The sequence below is a fragment of the Ctenocephalides felis genome, unplaced genomic scaffold (assembly GCF_003426905.1).
Source record: "Ctenocephalides felis isolate EL2017-DRISC unplaced genomic scaffold, ASM342690v1 CF-g0.4_SCAFFOLD_02387, whole genome shotgun sequence".
NCBI lineage: Eukaryota > Metazoa > Arthropoda > Insecta > Siphonaptera > Pulicidae > Ctenocephalides > Ctenocephalides felis.
Window position 1 is genome coordinate 32,970 of NW_020538541.1, and position 16,167 is coordinate 49,136.

At 29.3% G+C, this 16,167-nt stretch overlaps 1 protein-coding gene across 1 annotated transcript in view; it reads right to left on the minus strand.

The window, feature by feature from the left end:
• LOC113380817 (putative uncharacterized protein DDB_G0282133) overlaps positions 1-15,490 on the minus strand; it is a 32,291-nt gene extending 16,801 nt beyond the window's left edge. Inside the window, exons 1-2 of the mRNA XM_026619894.1 lie at positions 15,338-15,490; positions 15,129-15,249 (exon numbers count right to left, since the gene is read on the minus strand). Coding sequence (XP_026475679.1) covers positions 15,129-15,249; positions 15,338-15,490 — 274 coding nt within the window. The remainder of the gene's footprint in view (positions 1-15,128; positions 15,250-15,337) is intronic.
• Positions 15,491-16,167: the final 677 nt, after the last annotated feature.

A 16,167-nucleotide genomic window follows, 5' to 3' on the forward strand; every position in this document is an offset into this window, starting at 1 on the left:
AAGTGTCCGAGTGTTAGAATTTAGGTCTTTGTTAGCAAAATTTAAATTTTGGAGTTAATTTTTTATAAAACTTTGTATGGACGTAAATGATTCTAAGTATGACATAAATTAAATAATTTTACCTAATTTCAAACTGCTTCAACAAATTTTGAAACTTTCTTAGAAAATTTTTCAAAATCCTCAAAAGTTTAAAAAATATGAGCCTTTAAGCAATTTTGCCTGTGATATTATATCATCTTAATCTTCAGCACTCTTAAATTTTTAAAATGTTGTATGCAGATAAATATTTTTAGATATGCCAAAATTTAGATATTTTTATGTTATTTCAAACTGTGTTAACAAAATTTGATGCTTTCTAAGAAAATTTTGCTAAAGTTTGAAAATTTGTACTATGGACTTCAACATATGTTTAGTATGAGTAAAATCTGGAGATTTGGAGTTCAAATTTTAAATAATTTTGTATGCACATAAACATTTCTAATTATGTCATAAATTAGATCATTTTATTAACTTCCCGTAGGGTAAGTTATAGTAATCGTCCAAAAATCGAAATCAAAAATTTTTACATTTCTCGACGTTTTGAAGGTTTCTGAACATTTTGGCATACCTCAGAAAAAATGGATGTGTGTGTGTGTGTGTGTGTGTGTGTGTGTGTGTGTGTGTTTTGTATGTCCGCGTTTTTTCGTCCACGTTTTCGGGCGCACGGATCAACCGATTTGAATGGTTTAAAAAACATTCGATTCCTATTGATAGGGAGATGTGCTGATTAGTTTTTGGCAAAGGTAGGTCCAGCCGTTACGGAGATATGGAGCAAAGAGTGCAAAAAATAGAAAGCGAATTTTTGAGAGAACGGATCAACCGATTTGAATGGTTTAAAAAACATTCGATTCCTATTGATAGGGAGATGTGCTGATTAGTTTTTGGCAAAGGTAGGCCCAGAGGTTTCGGAGTTATAGAGCTAAATTTAAAAAAAATGGCTATTTTTGAGAGAACTGAGCGTCCGATTTAAATGATTCAAAGAACTTTCTGCTTTTTTCAACAAAACAATTGATTTTGGAAAAAAAAATTTTTTGTTTCTAATTTTTTTTCAAAAATTTTTTTTTGTAATTTTGGACTAAAAATTCAAAAAATCACCCAAGCTAAGCACAGTCTAAGCGCCACTCTGGTAGAAATGTTTACGCAAGTGCGTTTAGACTGTTTGTGTACTGGAGCACTTTTCCAATTTTGTGAAAATTATTGAAAAATGTGAAAATGCCGCCAAGCTGAGCACAGTATAAGTGAAAATGTCGCACAGAATTATTTGCAAATGCGTTTAGACTGTGACTATGCGGGAGCACTTTTTCAATTTTGTGTAAAGGGTATGGGCGTGTTTCCATACAGAATTGGCCCCACCCTGGTATTTAAATAATTTTGATGCCATTTTATAGGTATTTTCGAGAAAATCCGATATACCAAATTTCAAATCCGTAGCTCATCATTTGGCCGAGATATCAGTGAAAACATGTGAAAGTGGCCCCTTTTTTCAAACTCACTTTTTGTCGGAAATATGAGAGATATCGAAAAACTGTTAACGTCATTCTATTTGTACTGATCTTGTCTATGTTGTTCATAACAAATAATGTGAAAAAATTATTTGTTAGTGCAAGAAAGAGTGAAAATAATTTTTTGTTTTGAATTTTCGGGTAGTGCGGTTGTTTGGACTAATTTTTAATTAGCATCATTAGAAAGGCTATTGAATTTTCTTTTAGTGTGCAAAATTTTGTTTTATTTCATGTGGTAGAACACATTCAAAAGTAGAAAAAACCTGAGCAAGTACACGCCCGCGCTCATATAGCACCCGTGTAAGTCGTCTCTCATTCGCAACGGCTATCAACAGCATTGCTCGCCGCGCGTCTTGATAAATTAAAACATTTTTAATAAAACACAAGATATATACATTTTTATTTTGAATAATTATATATTTACATGTATATGTATAGTAATAACTATATTTTTATATAATTAAATACATATTATTTATATATTGCACAAGTATATTATATGATTTAATCATCATTAATAATATATTATTTATTAATATTAATTATTAAGACCACTAAATAAATTATATATAGATTGATGAAAAATATACATAATAATAGTATATCGGTATAGAATTACTATTCATGCTACAGCAATGTATACAAATGCAAGTATGGTATACTAAGTTAGTCATAAATATATTAAATAATATCTTGAAGTTTTTTCAAAATTAAATAATATATATTATTATTTAAATTAAAGATTATATAATCAATATATTCTATTAAATAGAATTACTCTACTTATAAATACTCATAATAATTATTGAACTACTGCACTATTGTGTATCATCCTTAAAACGATATTTGAAATTTCGCTCGCATAAACCACACAAAAACTAGATAACAAAATATAGATAGAATAAAATTGTTATAATTTTCGAATTTAACTAATCATGAAGTTTTTAATAATTATTAAATAAATAATGTTTTTTTTTTTTTGTGTGGTCTACACCTTTGTACCAGCCGATTTTGCACTTTATATTTTAGTGTCAATTACTTTGATTAGTATATAATTTAGTTGTTACCACAATACAATATATAATTATAATGCCGCGAAATTTCAAATATCGTTTTAAGGATGATACACAATAGTGCAGTAGTTCAATAATTATTATGAGTATTTATAAGTAGAGTAATTCTATTTAATAGAATATATTGATTATATAATCTTTAATTTAAATAATAATATATATTATTTAATTTTGAAAAAACTTCAAGATATTATTTAATATATTTATGACTAACTTAGTATACCATACTTGCATTTGTATACATTGCTGTAGCATGAATAGTAATTCTATACCGATATACTATTATTATGTATATTTTTCATCAATCTATATATAATTTATTTAGTGGTCTTAATAATTAATATTAATAAATAATATATTATTAATGATGATTAAATCATATAATATACTTGTGCAATATATAAATAATATGTATTTAATTATATAAAAATATAGTTATTACTATACATATACATGTAAATATATAATTATTCAAAATAAAAATGTATATATCTTGTGTTTTATTAAAAATGTTTTAATTTATCAAGACGCGCGGCGAGCAATGCTGTTGATAGCCGTTGCGAATGAGAGACGACTTACACGGGTGCTATATGAGCGCGGGCGTGTACTTGCTCAGGTTTTTTCTACTTTTGAATGTGTTCTACCACATGAAATAAAACAAAATTTTGCACACTAAAAGAAAATTCAATAGCCTTTCTAATGATGCTAATTAAAAATTAGTCCAAACAACCGCACTACCCGAAAATTCAAAACAAAAAATTATTTTCACTCTTTCTTGCACTAACAAATAATTTTTTCACATTATTTGTTATGAACAACATAGACAAGATCAGTACAAATAGAATGACGTTAACAGTTTTTCGATATCTCTCATATTTCCGACAAAAAGTGAGTTTGAAAAAAGGGGCCACTTTCACATGTTTTCACTGATATCTCGGCCAAATGATGAGCTACGGATTTGAAATTTGGTATATCGGATTTTCTCGAAAATACCTATAAAATGGCATCAAAATTATTTAAATACCAGGGTGGGGCCAATTCTGTATGGAAACACGCCCATACCCTTTGGCAACTATTTTTTTTTTTGGAATTTGATTCGAAATGAAATGACGATTGTTAATGTTCTGGAGATGATAAATTGATTTATTTATAATTAACTTTCCATAGAGTAAGTAATCGCAAAAAAATCGAAAATGAAAATTTTTATATATCTTTACGTTTCAGAGGTTTCTGAATATGTTGGCATACCTTGGAGAAAATTGATGTATGTGTGTGTGTGTGTGTGTGCGTGCATGTGTGTGTGTTCGGATACAAATTTTCGTCGACGATTTCGGGAACACGGATAAAGCAATTTGAATAATTCAAAAAACATTCTAGCCGTTCCGAAGATATGGGGCAAAAAGGGTCAAAAACGGTAACTTAGTTTTTAAGAGAACGGAGCGTTCGATTTGTATAGTTCAAAAAACATTTTACTTGTATTAACAAGATGAAGATTTGATCAAATTTTCATGAAGATAGGACTAGCGGTTTCGGAGATCTAGTAAAAAAAACTAAAAAAAAATAACATTTGGCGGTCAACAATAATCATTAGACATTAGACATATGCATATCAAATTATCAGATATTTTATTGAGATTTTTACAATAAGTATAAGTTTTGTTTACAATCCTATGGGTTCCGTACCATTGTTTTTCTGTTAGACAGCGACGCGGCGCTTACGCGCTTTATATTTTGTCTCTATGCAGTTAAAGCAGTACGATTGCTTTGAAAAAAAGTTCAGATCTTCCAAAATATATCAAAATGAAGATAACATTTTTTCCAAAAAAAAATTTTTATAAAAAAAAATGTTTAAAATTTTTTTTTTTAAAAAAATTTTATTTTCAAAAAAAGTAATTTTTTGTCCAATTTAAAATTTCTAAAAAATCTTATTTTTTCGAAGTAAAATTTTTTCAAAAATGTTAATCGTTTTTAAAAAAATAATAATTTTTGGTACGGGAAGTTCCAGCAATTTGCCTCAAGGCACGATGCCTTAATTGCCTTAAGACAGAATTCCACTTACAGCTAGTTTAGTTTCAAATTGCTTTAACAAAATTTAAAACTTTCTAAGTAAATTTTTCAAAATCGTTTAAAGTTTGAAAATTTGTATCATGCCTTAATAACAATTTTGTTAGTAGGAAGAAAGTATTGAATTTTACACTTGAATTTTTATAAAATTTTGTATTAACAAAAATATTTTTAGATACGCTTCGTTTTAGATAATTTCATATAATTTTAGTTTTTGTACGGAAAATTACATACTTTCTAAGAAAATTTTTCAAAATCGTCGAAACATTGAGTTTTTCACCATGCCCATGTTTAAGAGAAATTTAGAGTTAATTTTTATAAAATTTCATATGCACACAAACTTAGCTAAAAGTATTATAATTTAGATGACTTTATCTAGTTTCGCACTGTAATACCAAAATGTATTACCTTCTAAGAAAATTTTTCAAAATCATCGAAAGTTTGAGTTTTTCAACATGCCAATGTTCATTTTGAGTGAATCAATAAAATTTGAAATTCAGAGTTAAATTTTTATAAAATTTTGTATGCTCACAAACTTAGCTGAGATTATCACAATTTAGATAATTTTATCTAGTTTTAAAATGTGTAATCAAAATTTATTACTTTCTAAGAAAATTTTTCAAAATTGTCCAAAGTTTGAAAATTTTTACCATGCTCATATAATCATTTTTTTTCAATAGAATTAAAATTTAAAATTTTTATAAAATTTTGATTAGAGATACTATTCCTCTTAGATAATTTTAGTTTTTGTAAATAAAATTTGATAGTTTCTAAGAAAATTTTTCATATTCATTCTTAGTGAACCATTAAAATTTGAAATATAGAATAAATTTTTATAATATTTTGTATATACACAAACTTACCTAAAAGTAATAAATTTTAGATAATTTTATCTAGTTTTACACTGTGTAATCAAAATTTATTTTGTTCTAAGAAACGTTTTTTAATAGAATTCAAATTTTAAATTTAAAGTTAAATATTTATAAAATTTTATATGCACACAAATTTAATTAAGAGTATTAAAATTTAGATAATTTTATTTAATTTCACACTATATTACCAAAATTTGAAACTTTCTAAGAAAATTTTTCAAAATGATCTAAAGTTTAAAAATATGTCGACGTAAACGCTTTAATAAATTTTAAAATAAAACAGAGTGACATTTCGTCTTATAAAGTCATCATTTTTTTCATATTTAGCTAATTTGTGCCTAAACCAAAAACTGTAGCTCAAATTCACATTCTGCAAAATTATAGCTGATAAAATTTTCTAGAAGATTGTCATATACATAAAAAATGGACAAAATTGTTTACTATTTTAAAAAATTCATTAAAAACGATAATTTGTAAAAACTGATGCACGAAACAAGTACATTTTTATGCGTTTACCTAATTTATGACTAAAATATAAATTGTGGCATAAACTTATATTCCACATAATAAATTTTATGTATATATATATATATATATATATATATATATATATATATATATATATATATATACATGGTCTGTTCAAAAAGTTTTCGTAATTTTCGTTTTTTCAAAAAAATATTTATTTATTCGTCTACATTAATGTGGTCCCCTTCAAAGTAGTCCCCCCCAGATATAATACACTTATGCCAGCGTTTTTTTCAATTTTCGAATCACCCTTGATATTCACTTTTTGATATGTCCTTGAGCACTCTCAGCGATTCGGCCTTTATTTCTTCAATCGAGGAAAACCGCCGTCCTTTCATGGGTCTCTTCAACTTTGGGAATAGGAAAAAGTCACACGGAGCCATATCTGGTGAATATGGAGGTTGGGGCATGACTACGGTATTGTTTTTGGCCAAAAAATTACGAACAAGCAACGACGAGTGAGCAGGTGCGTTATCGTGGTGCAACAGCCATGAATTGTTTTTCCATAAATCGGAGCGTTTTTTTCGGATTGCTTCACGCAAACGTCGCATCACTTCAAGGTAATACTCCTTATTAACCGTACGACCTTGTGGTAAGAACTCTTGATGCACTATGCCGTTATAATCAAAGAAAACAGTAAGCAAAACCTTGACATTCGATCGAACTTGACGTGCTTTTTTCGGTCTTGGCTCACCTGGGCTCTTCCATTGGGACGATTGGGCTTTGGTTTCGACATCATAACCGTACACCCATGTTTCATCACCAGTTATGACCCTTTCAAGCAAACTTGGATCGTTGTTGACGTCATTTAACAGCTCTCGAGCGATGTTCATGCGATTGCTTTTTTGGTCAAAATTTAGCAGTTTTGGAATGAATTTTGCTGCCACTCGTTTCATGCCCAAAACATTTGAAAAAATGTTATGACATGAGCCAATTGATATGCCAACTTCATCAGCAACTTCTCTAATTGTGATTCGGCGATCATTCATAACCATTTTTTCCACTTCTTTCACATTTTCATCGTTTGTTGACGTGCTGGGTCGACCGGAGCGTTCGTCATCTTCAACGTCTTCGCGGCCATCTTGAAAACGCTTATACCACTCGTAAACACTTGTTTTTTTTATAGCAGACTCACCATAGGCTTTTTGTAACATTTCACACACTTTGTTACACTTTATTTCATTTTTTACGCAAAATTTAATACAAATTCTTTGACTTTTCAATTCTTCCATTGTAAAAATCGCCGAGCTCAGAAAAACACGTCGAACCTTTAGCGACTACCACAGACAAAGTAAACAGTGAATATAGCTGAAAATTTCATCATACTTTAGGGGCATGTATACCAACACAATAAAAAAAAAATTTTGACAATCAGACACTCCAGACCCGCGAAATTTAATTATTAGTAATTCCGGGTACTTTTTGAACACACCTCGTATATATATGTTAGAATACAAAATTATAAATATAGAATGCGGACTTGATGAGGATATCAATCTAGGAGTGAAAGAGGGGGTATCTCCATCATGGTATAAAAGAAAGAAGTTTCAACAAAATCATTCTATTTCGACTGCCTGCCCAAAGGAATAATATACCTTGTATTATTGTATAAATAGAATACTATTATGTAAATATAATCAAAGTAATAAATTTTATTTTACCATTAACAATATATTTATATATATATATATCTTCTATATATATAAAAATAAGTCGGGTTTTCCTTCCTGACGATATAACTCCAGAACGCACGAACCGATTTCGACAATTTTGCATTCATTGGAAAGGTCTTGGGCTCCGCAAGGTTTATAGCTAAGAAAATTAGTGGTGCATGGCATCGTGCCCTAATGCAAATTGCTGGAACTTCACGCACCGCAATTAAAAATTCGAGTAATAAAAATAATCAATAATTGCAAATAGATTATCTTCTATATATATAAAAATAAGTCGGGTTTTCCTTCCTGACGAAATAACTCCAGAACGCACGAACCGATTTCGACAATTTTGCATTTGTTGGAAAGGTCTCGGGCTCCGCAAGGTTTATAGCTAAGAAAATTAGTTGTGCATGGCATCTAGCCCTAATGCAAATTGCTGGAACTTCATGCACAGTAATTAAAAATTCGAGTAATAAAAATAATCGATAACTGTTTTAAATAATTTCAAATAGATTATCTTCTATATATATAAAAATAAGTCGGGTTTTCCTTCCTGACGATATAACTCCAGAACGCACGAACCGATTTCGACAATTTTGCATTCATTGGAAAGGTCTTGGGCTCCGCAAGGTTTATAGCTAAGAAAATTAGTGGTGCATGGCATCGTGCCCTAATGCAAATTGCTGGAACTTCACGCACCGCAATTAAAAATTCGAGTAATAAAAATAATCAATAATTGCAAATAGATTATCTTCTATATATATAAAAATAAGTCGGGTTTTCCTTCCTGACGAAATAACTCCAGAACGCACGAACCGATTTCGACAATTTTGCATTTGTTGGAAAGGTCTCGGGCTCCGCAAGGTTTATAGCTAAGAAAATTAGTTGTGCATGGCATCTAGCCCTAATGCAAATTGCTGGAACTTCATGCACAGTAATTAAAAATTCGAGTAATAAAAATAATCGATAACTGTTTTAAATAATTTCAAATAGATTATCTTCTATATATATAAAAATAAGTCGGGTTTTCCTTCCTGACGATATAACTCCAGAACGCACGAACCGATTTCGACAATTTTGCATTCATTGGAAAGGTCTTGGGCTCCGCAAGGTTTATAGCTAAGAAAATTAGTGGTGCATGGCATCGTGCCCTAATGCAAATTGCTGGAACTTCACGCACCGCAATTAAAAATTCGAGTAATAAAAATAATCAATAATTGCAAATAGATTATCTTCTATATATATAAAAATAAGTCGGGTTTTCCTTCCTGACGAAATAACTCCAGAACGCACGAACCGATTTCGACAATTTTGCATTTGTTGGAAAGGTCTCGGGCTCCGCAAGGTTTATAGCTAAGAAAATTAGTTGTGCATGGCATCTAGCCCTAATGCAAATTGCTGGAACTTCATGCACAGTAATTAAAAATTCGAGTAATAAAAATAATCGATAACTGTTTTAAATAATTTCAAATAGATTATCTTCTATATATATAAAAATAAGTCGGGTTTTCCTTCCTGACGAAATAACTCCAGAACGCACGAACCGATTTCGACAATTTTGCATTTGTTGGAAAGGTCTCGGGCCCCGCAAGGTTTATAGCTAAGAAAATTAGTTGTGCATGGCATCTAGCCCTAATGCAAATTGCTGGAACTTCATGCACAGTAATTAAAAATTCGAGTAATAAAAATAATCGATAACTGTTTTAAATAATTTCAAATAGATTATCTTCTATATATATAAAAATAAGTCGGGTTTTCCTTCCTGACGATATAACTCCAGAACGCACGAACCGATTTCGACAATTTTGCATTCATTGGAAAGGTCTTGGGCTCCGCAAGGTTTATAGCTAAGAAAATTAGTGGTGCATGGCATCGTGCCCTAATGCAAATTGCTGGAACTTCACGCACCGCAATTAAAAATTCGAGTAATAAAAATAATCAATAATTGCAAATAGATTATCTTCTATATATATAAAAATAAGTCGGGTTTTCCTTCCTGACGAAATAACTCCAGAACGCACGAACCGATTTCGACAATTTTGCATTTGTTGGAAAGGTCTCGGGCTCCGCAAGGTTTATAGCTAAGAAAATTAGTTGTGCATGGCATCTAGCCCTAATGCAAATTGCTGGAACTTCATGCACAGTAATTAAAAATTCGAGTAATAAAAATAATCGATAACTGTTTTAAATAATTTCAAATAGATTATCTTCTATATATATAAAAATAAGTCGGGTTTTCCTTCCTGACGATATAACTCCAGAACGCACGAACCGATTTCGACAATTTTGCATTCATTGGAAAGGTCTTGGGCTCCGCAAGGTTTATAGCTAAGAAAATTAGTGGTGCATGGCATCGTGCCCTAATGCAAATTGCTGGAACTTCACGCACCGCAATTAAAAATTCGAGTAATAAAAATAATCAATAATTGCAAATAGATTATCTTCTATATATATAAAAATAAGTCGGGTTTTCCTTCCTGACGAAATAACTCCAGAACGCACGAACCGATTTCGACAATTTTGCATTTGTTGGAAAGGTCTCGGGCTCCGCAAGGTTTATAGCTAAGAAAATTAGTTGTGCATGGCATCTAGCCCTAATGCAAATTGCTGGAACTTCATGCACAGTAATTAAAAATTCGAGTAATAAAAATAATCGATAACTGTTTTAAATAATTTCAAATAGATTATCTTCTATATATATAAAAATAAGTCGGGTTTTCCTTCCTGACGAAATAACTCCAGAACGCACGAACCGATTTCGACAATTTTGCATTTGTTGGAAAGGTCTCGGGCCCCGCAAGGTTTATAGCTAAGAAAATTAGTTGTGCATGGCATCTAGCCCTAATGCAAATTGCTGGAACTTCATGCACAGTAATTAAAAATTCGAGTAATAAAAATAATCGATAACTGTTTTAAATAATTTCAAATAGATTATCTTCTATATATATAAAAATAAGTCGGGTTTTCCTTCCTGACGATATAACTCCAGAACGCACGAACCGATTTCGACAATTTTGCATTCATTGGAAAGGTCTTGGGCTCCGCAAGGTTTATAGCTAAGAAAATTAGTGGTGCATGGCATCGTGCCCTAATGCAAATTGCTGGAACTTCACGCACCGTAATAAAAAATTCGAGTATTAAAAATAATCAATAATTGTTTTAAATAATTGCAAATAGATTATCTTCTATATATATAAAAATAAGCCGGGTTTTCTTTCCTGATCAAATTTTTCCTTTTCAAATATAAAACAAACAAAAAATTTCTTCATCTTTCTCACGAAACCATCTGGTGGCGAAACGGAGTTTGTCGGGTTTGCTAGTATATATATATACATGTATATATATATATATATATATATATATATATATATATCACTTGGGCACATACGATTTTCGGATTCTAGGGATCAAAATAAGATACTTCTAAAATAATTTCCGATATCCTGTGCACTGACCCAAGATTACCGCTTGCCATTCAGAGTGCCCCAATCGCGTCCAAATGTATTATATACCCCCAATAATTTTGTAAAGCCGATCCGACTATGCCCATGGTTCACCCCCTGGGACCTACCCTGGACGTCTCGCATACAAAAATCGCAAAAAATTATAGTTTTTGGTATTTTATTCAGCAAAAAAAATTTTTTAAAACCATTTTTTAGGATATTAATTCATACACACACAAAAAGCTTTTTCACAAAATGTTTTTCCAATTTTTTTTGTCTCTGTGTTTCTATGCGAGAACCGTGCGAAATTTTTCAGACTTGAAATCAAAAAAGACTTCAAGCAATAATTTAAAGTTTTACATAGCTTTATTTACATATATTATGATTAAATGAAGTTTATAATAACCATAAATTGCTGATTTTTGTCATGTAAAATAACAAAAATGACGAAATTTTTGTATGGTGGACCTCTCAGGGGTGGTCCCAGGGGGTGAACCAAAAGCATGGCCTTCTAAAGTTAGTAGGGGTCGGTCATACATTTGGACGCGATTGGGGCACTCTAAATCGGTCAAAAAGTAGTTTTTGGCCCCGATGTTTGGATCAATGCACAGAACATCAAAATTCATTTGGGGGGCGTCCATTAATCACGTGAGGTTTTTAGGGGGAGGGGGGGTCTGGCAAAAAATTACGAAATATCACGTGGGGGAGGGAGGGGTATAGTAAGATATCACGTGTATTTATTTTTTAACTGACTTTTTAAGAAAAATCAAACATTTTCAAAATTTTTTTTAAAAAATTACAGTTTTATCACGTAATTGAAAATACACGTGATGTTTGGCGGGGGAGGGGGGTGATTTTGAATATCACCATGGATTACCAAGGGGGAGGGGGGGTTCAAAAATACTTAAAAACTCGCTCACGTGATTAATGGACGCCCTTTTGAGAGGTATGGCTTTCTTCAGCAAAGTATCTTAATTTAATCCCTTCTATCCAAAAATCATATGTGCCTAAACGACTTTTTGGCCCATACAAATCGGACTGTTGTAATATACATATATATACATATATATATATATATATATATATATATATATATATATATATATAAATCGGACTGTTGTAATATACATATATATACATATATATATATATATATATATATATATATATATATATATATATATATATATATATATATATATATATATTAACAAAGTCTAATAATCGGGCATAACATCAATAAAAAACATGAATTTCTTTCAAAAATTTATTTTAAATCCATACGTTTCGGCTATAATCCTAGCCTTCATTCAGTGGAAACTAAAATTAAAATTAAAAACTAAAACAATTGAATTGGAGTGAAAAGAAAAAATAAATTAGTAATTAGTACTTACAATTAGTTGATCTTAGTGTTAATTTGGGAAAATTTAGTAATCCATGGTATTAGGATATGATAATGCACTACACTATGTATTATTAACATTAACTTGAAATTACACAATATTTTCACAAAATACTGATTTGAAAAAATCACAAATGGATAGTGTGTTATTTGTAGACTGGTTGAAGATGTAATGGAGAAAGACATTTTTTTAAAAAATATTTTTACCAAGATTCTGCACATGTGTGGAACGAATTGTAAAACCTTTGCGCGAACGCTTTTATTGTTTTGTAAGAAATTTGGAAATGTTATCTAAATAGAAGAGATTTGTGTCGCACAGCGTGTTGAGTTCATTCCGTTTATTTATTGTCTTGTTGTTATAAATAGTTAAAAAAGATCCCTCTATAATTCTTCGTTTAAATAAATTTTGTTCAAATTGTAGTACAGTCGGACAAAATAAATAAATTTGAACAAAATTTATTTAAACGAAGAATTATAGAGGGATCTTTTTTAACTATTTATAACAATAAGACAATAAATGAACGGAATGAACTCAACACGCTGTGCGACACAAATCTCTTCTATTTAGATAACATTTCCAAATTTCTTACAAAACAATAAAAGCGTTCGCGCAAAGGTTTTACAATTCGTTCCACACATGTGCAGAATCTTGGTAAAAATATTTTTTAAAAAAATGTCTTTCTCCATTACATCTTCAACCAGTCTACGAATAACACACTATCCATTTGTGATTTTTTCAAATCAGTATTTTGTGAAGATATTGTGTAATTTCAAGTTAATGTTTATAATACATAGTGTAGTGCATTACCATATCCTAATACCATGGATTATTAAAATTTTCGAATTTAACACTAAGATCAACTAATTGTAAGTACTAATTACTATTTTATTTTTTCTTTTCACTCCAATTCAATTGTTTTAGTTTTTAATTTTAATTTTAGTTTCCACTGAATGAAGGCTAGGATTATAGCCGAAACGTATGGATTTAAAATAATTTTTTGAAAGAAATTCATGTTTTTTATTGATGTTATGCTCGATTATTAGACTTTGTTAATACATATGTCAACATCAAATTCAGAATCATACAAAATATATATATATATATATATATATATATATATATATATTTAATATATATTCCTATTAGACTTGCACCGAATATTCGGTTACTATTCGGTATTTGGCATATATATATATATATATATGTATATATATATATATATATATATATATATTGAATGGTAGAGTCTTGGATTTGTGTATATTTTGTAGAGTTTCGAACAAGAATCCAAAAATAATACAAAATAAAAAACAAGAAAAGTTTTTAAAAAAACAATTTCTTTAGTTAATTATTTGTTTATTGTCGACGTTTCGGAACTAGGTACGTTCCATCTTCAGGACATCTGTCAAGAAACATGATCTTGATGAGATTTTAGCAAACAATATGTTTAGGAAAAGAAAATAGATTTTTTTTAAATAATGAATTAATTGTAAAAAAATATAATAATGTACAGAAATATAAACAAAAAAATTTCAAAAGTACCTTAGTACAACACTCTATAGAAAACGCCCATTCATTTAATTTCACTCCAAAGATTTTATATCATGAAAGTTGCATCTTTAGAAGGTTATTCACGGAGAGTTGTCTCATTCTCATAAATGTTTCTAACAGTGTCAACATTAGATCAGATCACAACCTATTACATGATTCATATTTAAATTTTTTACACTTTTTGACAAACAATTAATATCGACTTCCTTTTAAGATCAACAATTTAAGTATTCACACCCTAACATATAAAAACACACACATACAATCTCACATCTCTCGTTTCAAGTGTTTACACGTGTTACAAAGGACACACCAGTTTCAATTAGTTAATTTTCAAAAGCCAATCGAACAACATCCAGAGAACAATATTATTTGTGTTTTCAAATAATAATTTTAAAAAAGACAAATCTTTTAGTAATTTTGATTTACAAAATCTAATTATTCGGCGGAAAATTAACTCACAAATTCATTTTGGTTAAAAAAGCTTGTTTAGTGAAAAAATGCAAACAAATATACAAACATACAGGTAATTAATTCAACTTTGTCATTAACCTTTTCTTAAAAAAAAAAAAAAAAAATTTCCATAACTTTCAAAAAATTTTCTATTATGTTTAATATCCTGTTCTGATAATCCACTCATTTATTTTTATCATTTTTATCATTTTCATTTTGAACATATTATCATATTTCTGTACATTATTATATTTTTTTTTTACAATTAATTCATTATTTAAGAAAAATCTATTTTCTTTTCCTAAACATATTGTTTCCTAAAATCTCATCAAGATCATGTTTCTTGACAGATGTCCTGAAGATGGAACGTACCTAGTTCCGAAACGTCGACAATAAACAAATAATTAAATAAAGAAATTGTTTTTTTAAAAACTTTTCTTGTTTTTTATTTTGTATTATTTTTGGATTCTTGTTCGAAACTCTACAAAATATATATATATATATATATATATATATATATATATATATATGTAAAAATAACATACCGTTCTGTGTATTATCACCAGGATCACATTGTGATTCAATATGCTCTTCTTCAATACATGGCAAAGGATCATCTTCTGCTTCTGAGTCAGACAGCTGCAATGGGCTATCATGTAAGTTATACTGAAAATTTAATATTTTTTAGATATAAACAATATTAAAATTAGTATATAGTATATATTGATAAGAAAATATCTAATTCATTTCTTACTTTTCCTATAGTTGAAACTTGCAATAACTTTGGACTGGCGGCCTTGCGGTCGTTTATTATACTTGATTTGTCAATCTCGGTATTGCTTCCACATTCCAAAGTATAATCTAAACTGCTACCAGAAGGTAATACAATTTCTTCTGACAATGACATTGTGGGAACAGAATTTTATATCATCGAAATTTGCTCTTTAGTAGAGAAATAACTATGTGCATGTCCTAAAATATTATGCATAATTATTATTTTACTACATGTTATAATATTCTGAATTTGATGTTCACATATGTATTGGCAGAGTCTAAAAACCAGGCATTACATCAATAAAAATCATGTTTTTATCCTAAATAAAAAAAAATCCATACATATACGCTATAGTTTTTGTCTTCATTCAGTTGAACTAAAATAATTTAAAAGTCTAAAATATGCAATAATATATTTGAAAATTAAAATTAAAAAGTACTTACAATTTGCCCATCCTAAGATGAAAAATACAAAAAATAATAATCCATATTGTGAGGATATGGTAATGCAGTACATATTAAAACCGTTATTTATATAGTTGTTTTTCACAATTTTATCAACTAAACAACCTTTCACGAAAGAGTTAGTATGTAATGTACGTGATCTGTAGACGAACTGGAAAATATAATAAAAAAACGGATTAAAAACAAGGTTCTAACATGAAACTTATTGTTAATGTTTTTGTTCAGTAAGCATAGTTAAAGTATTAGATTGTTAAAGGTATCTTATTAAAATTTGGCTTCATATATAAAAATGTATGAAATTATGAAAAAATTTTTATAAAAACACTTTTTCGATAAAATCGTTTT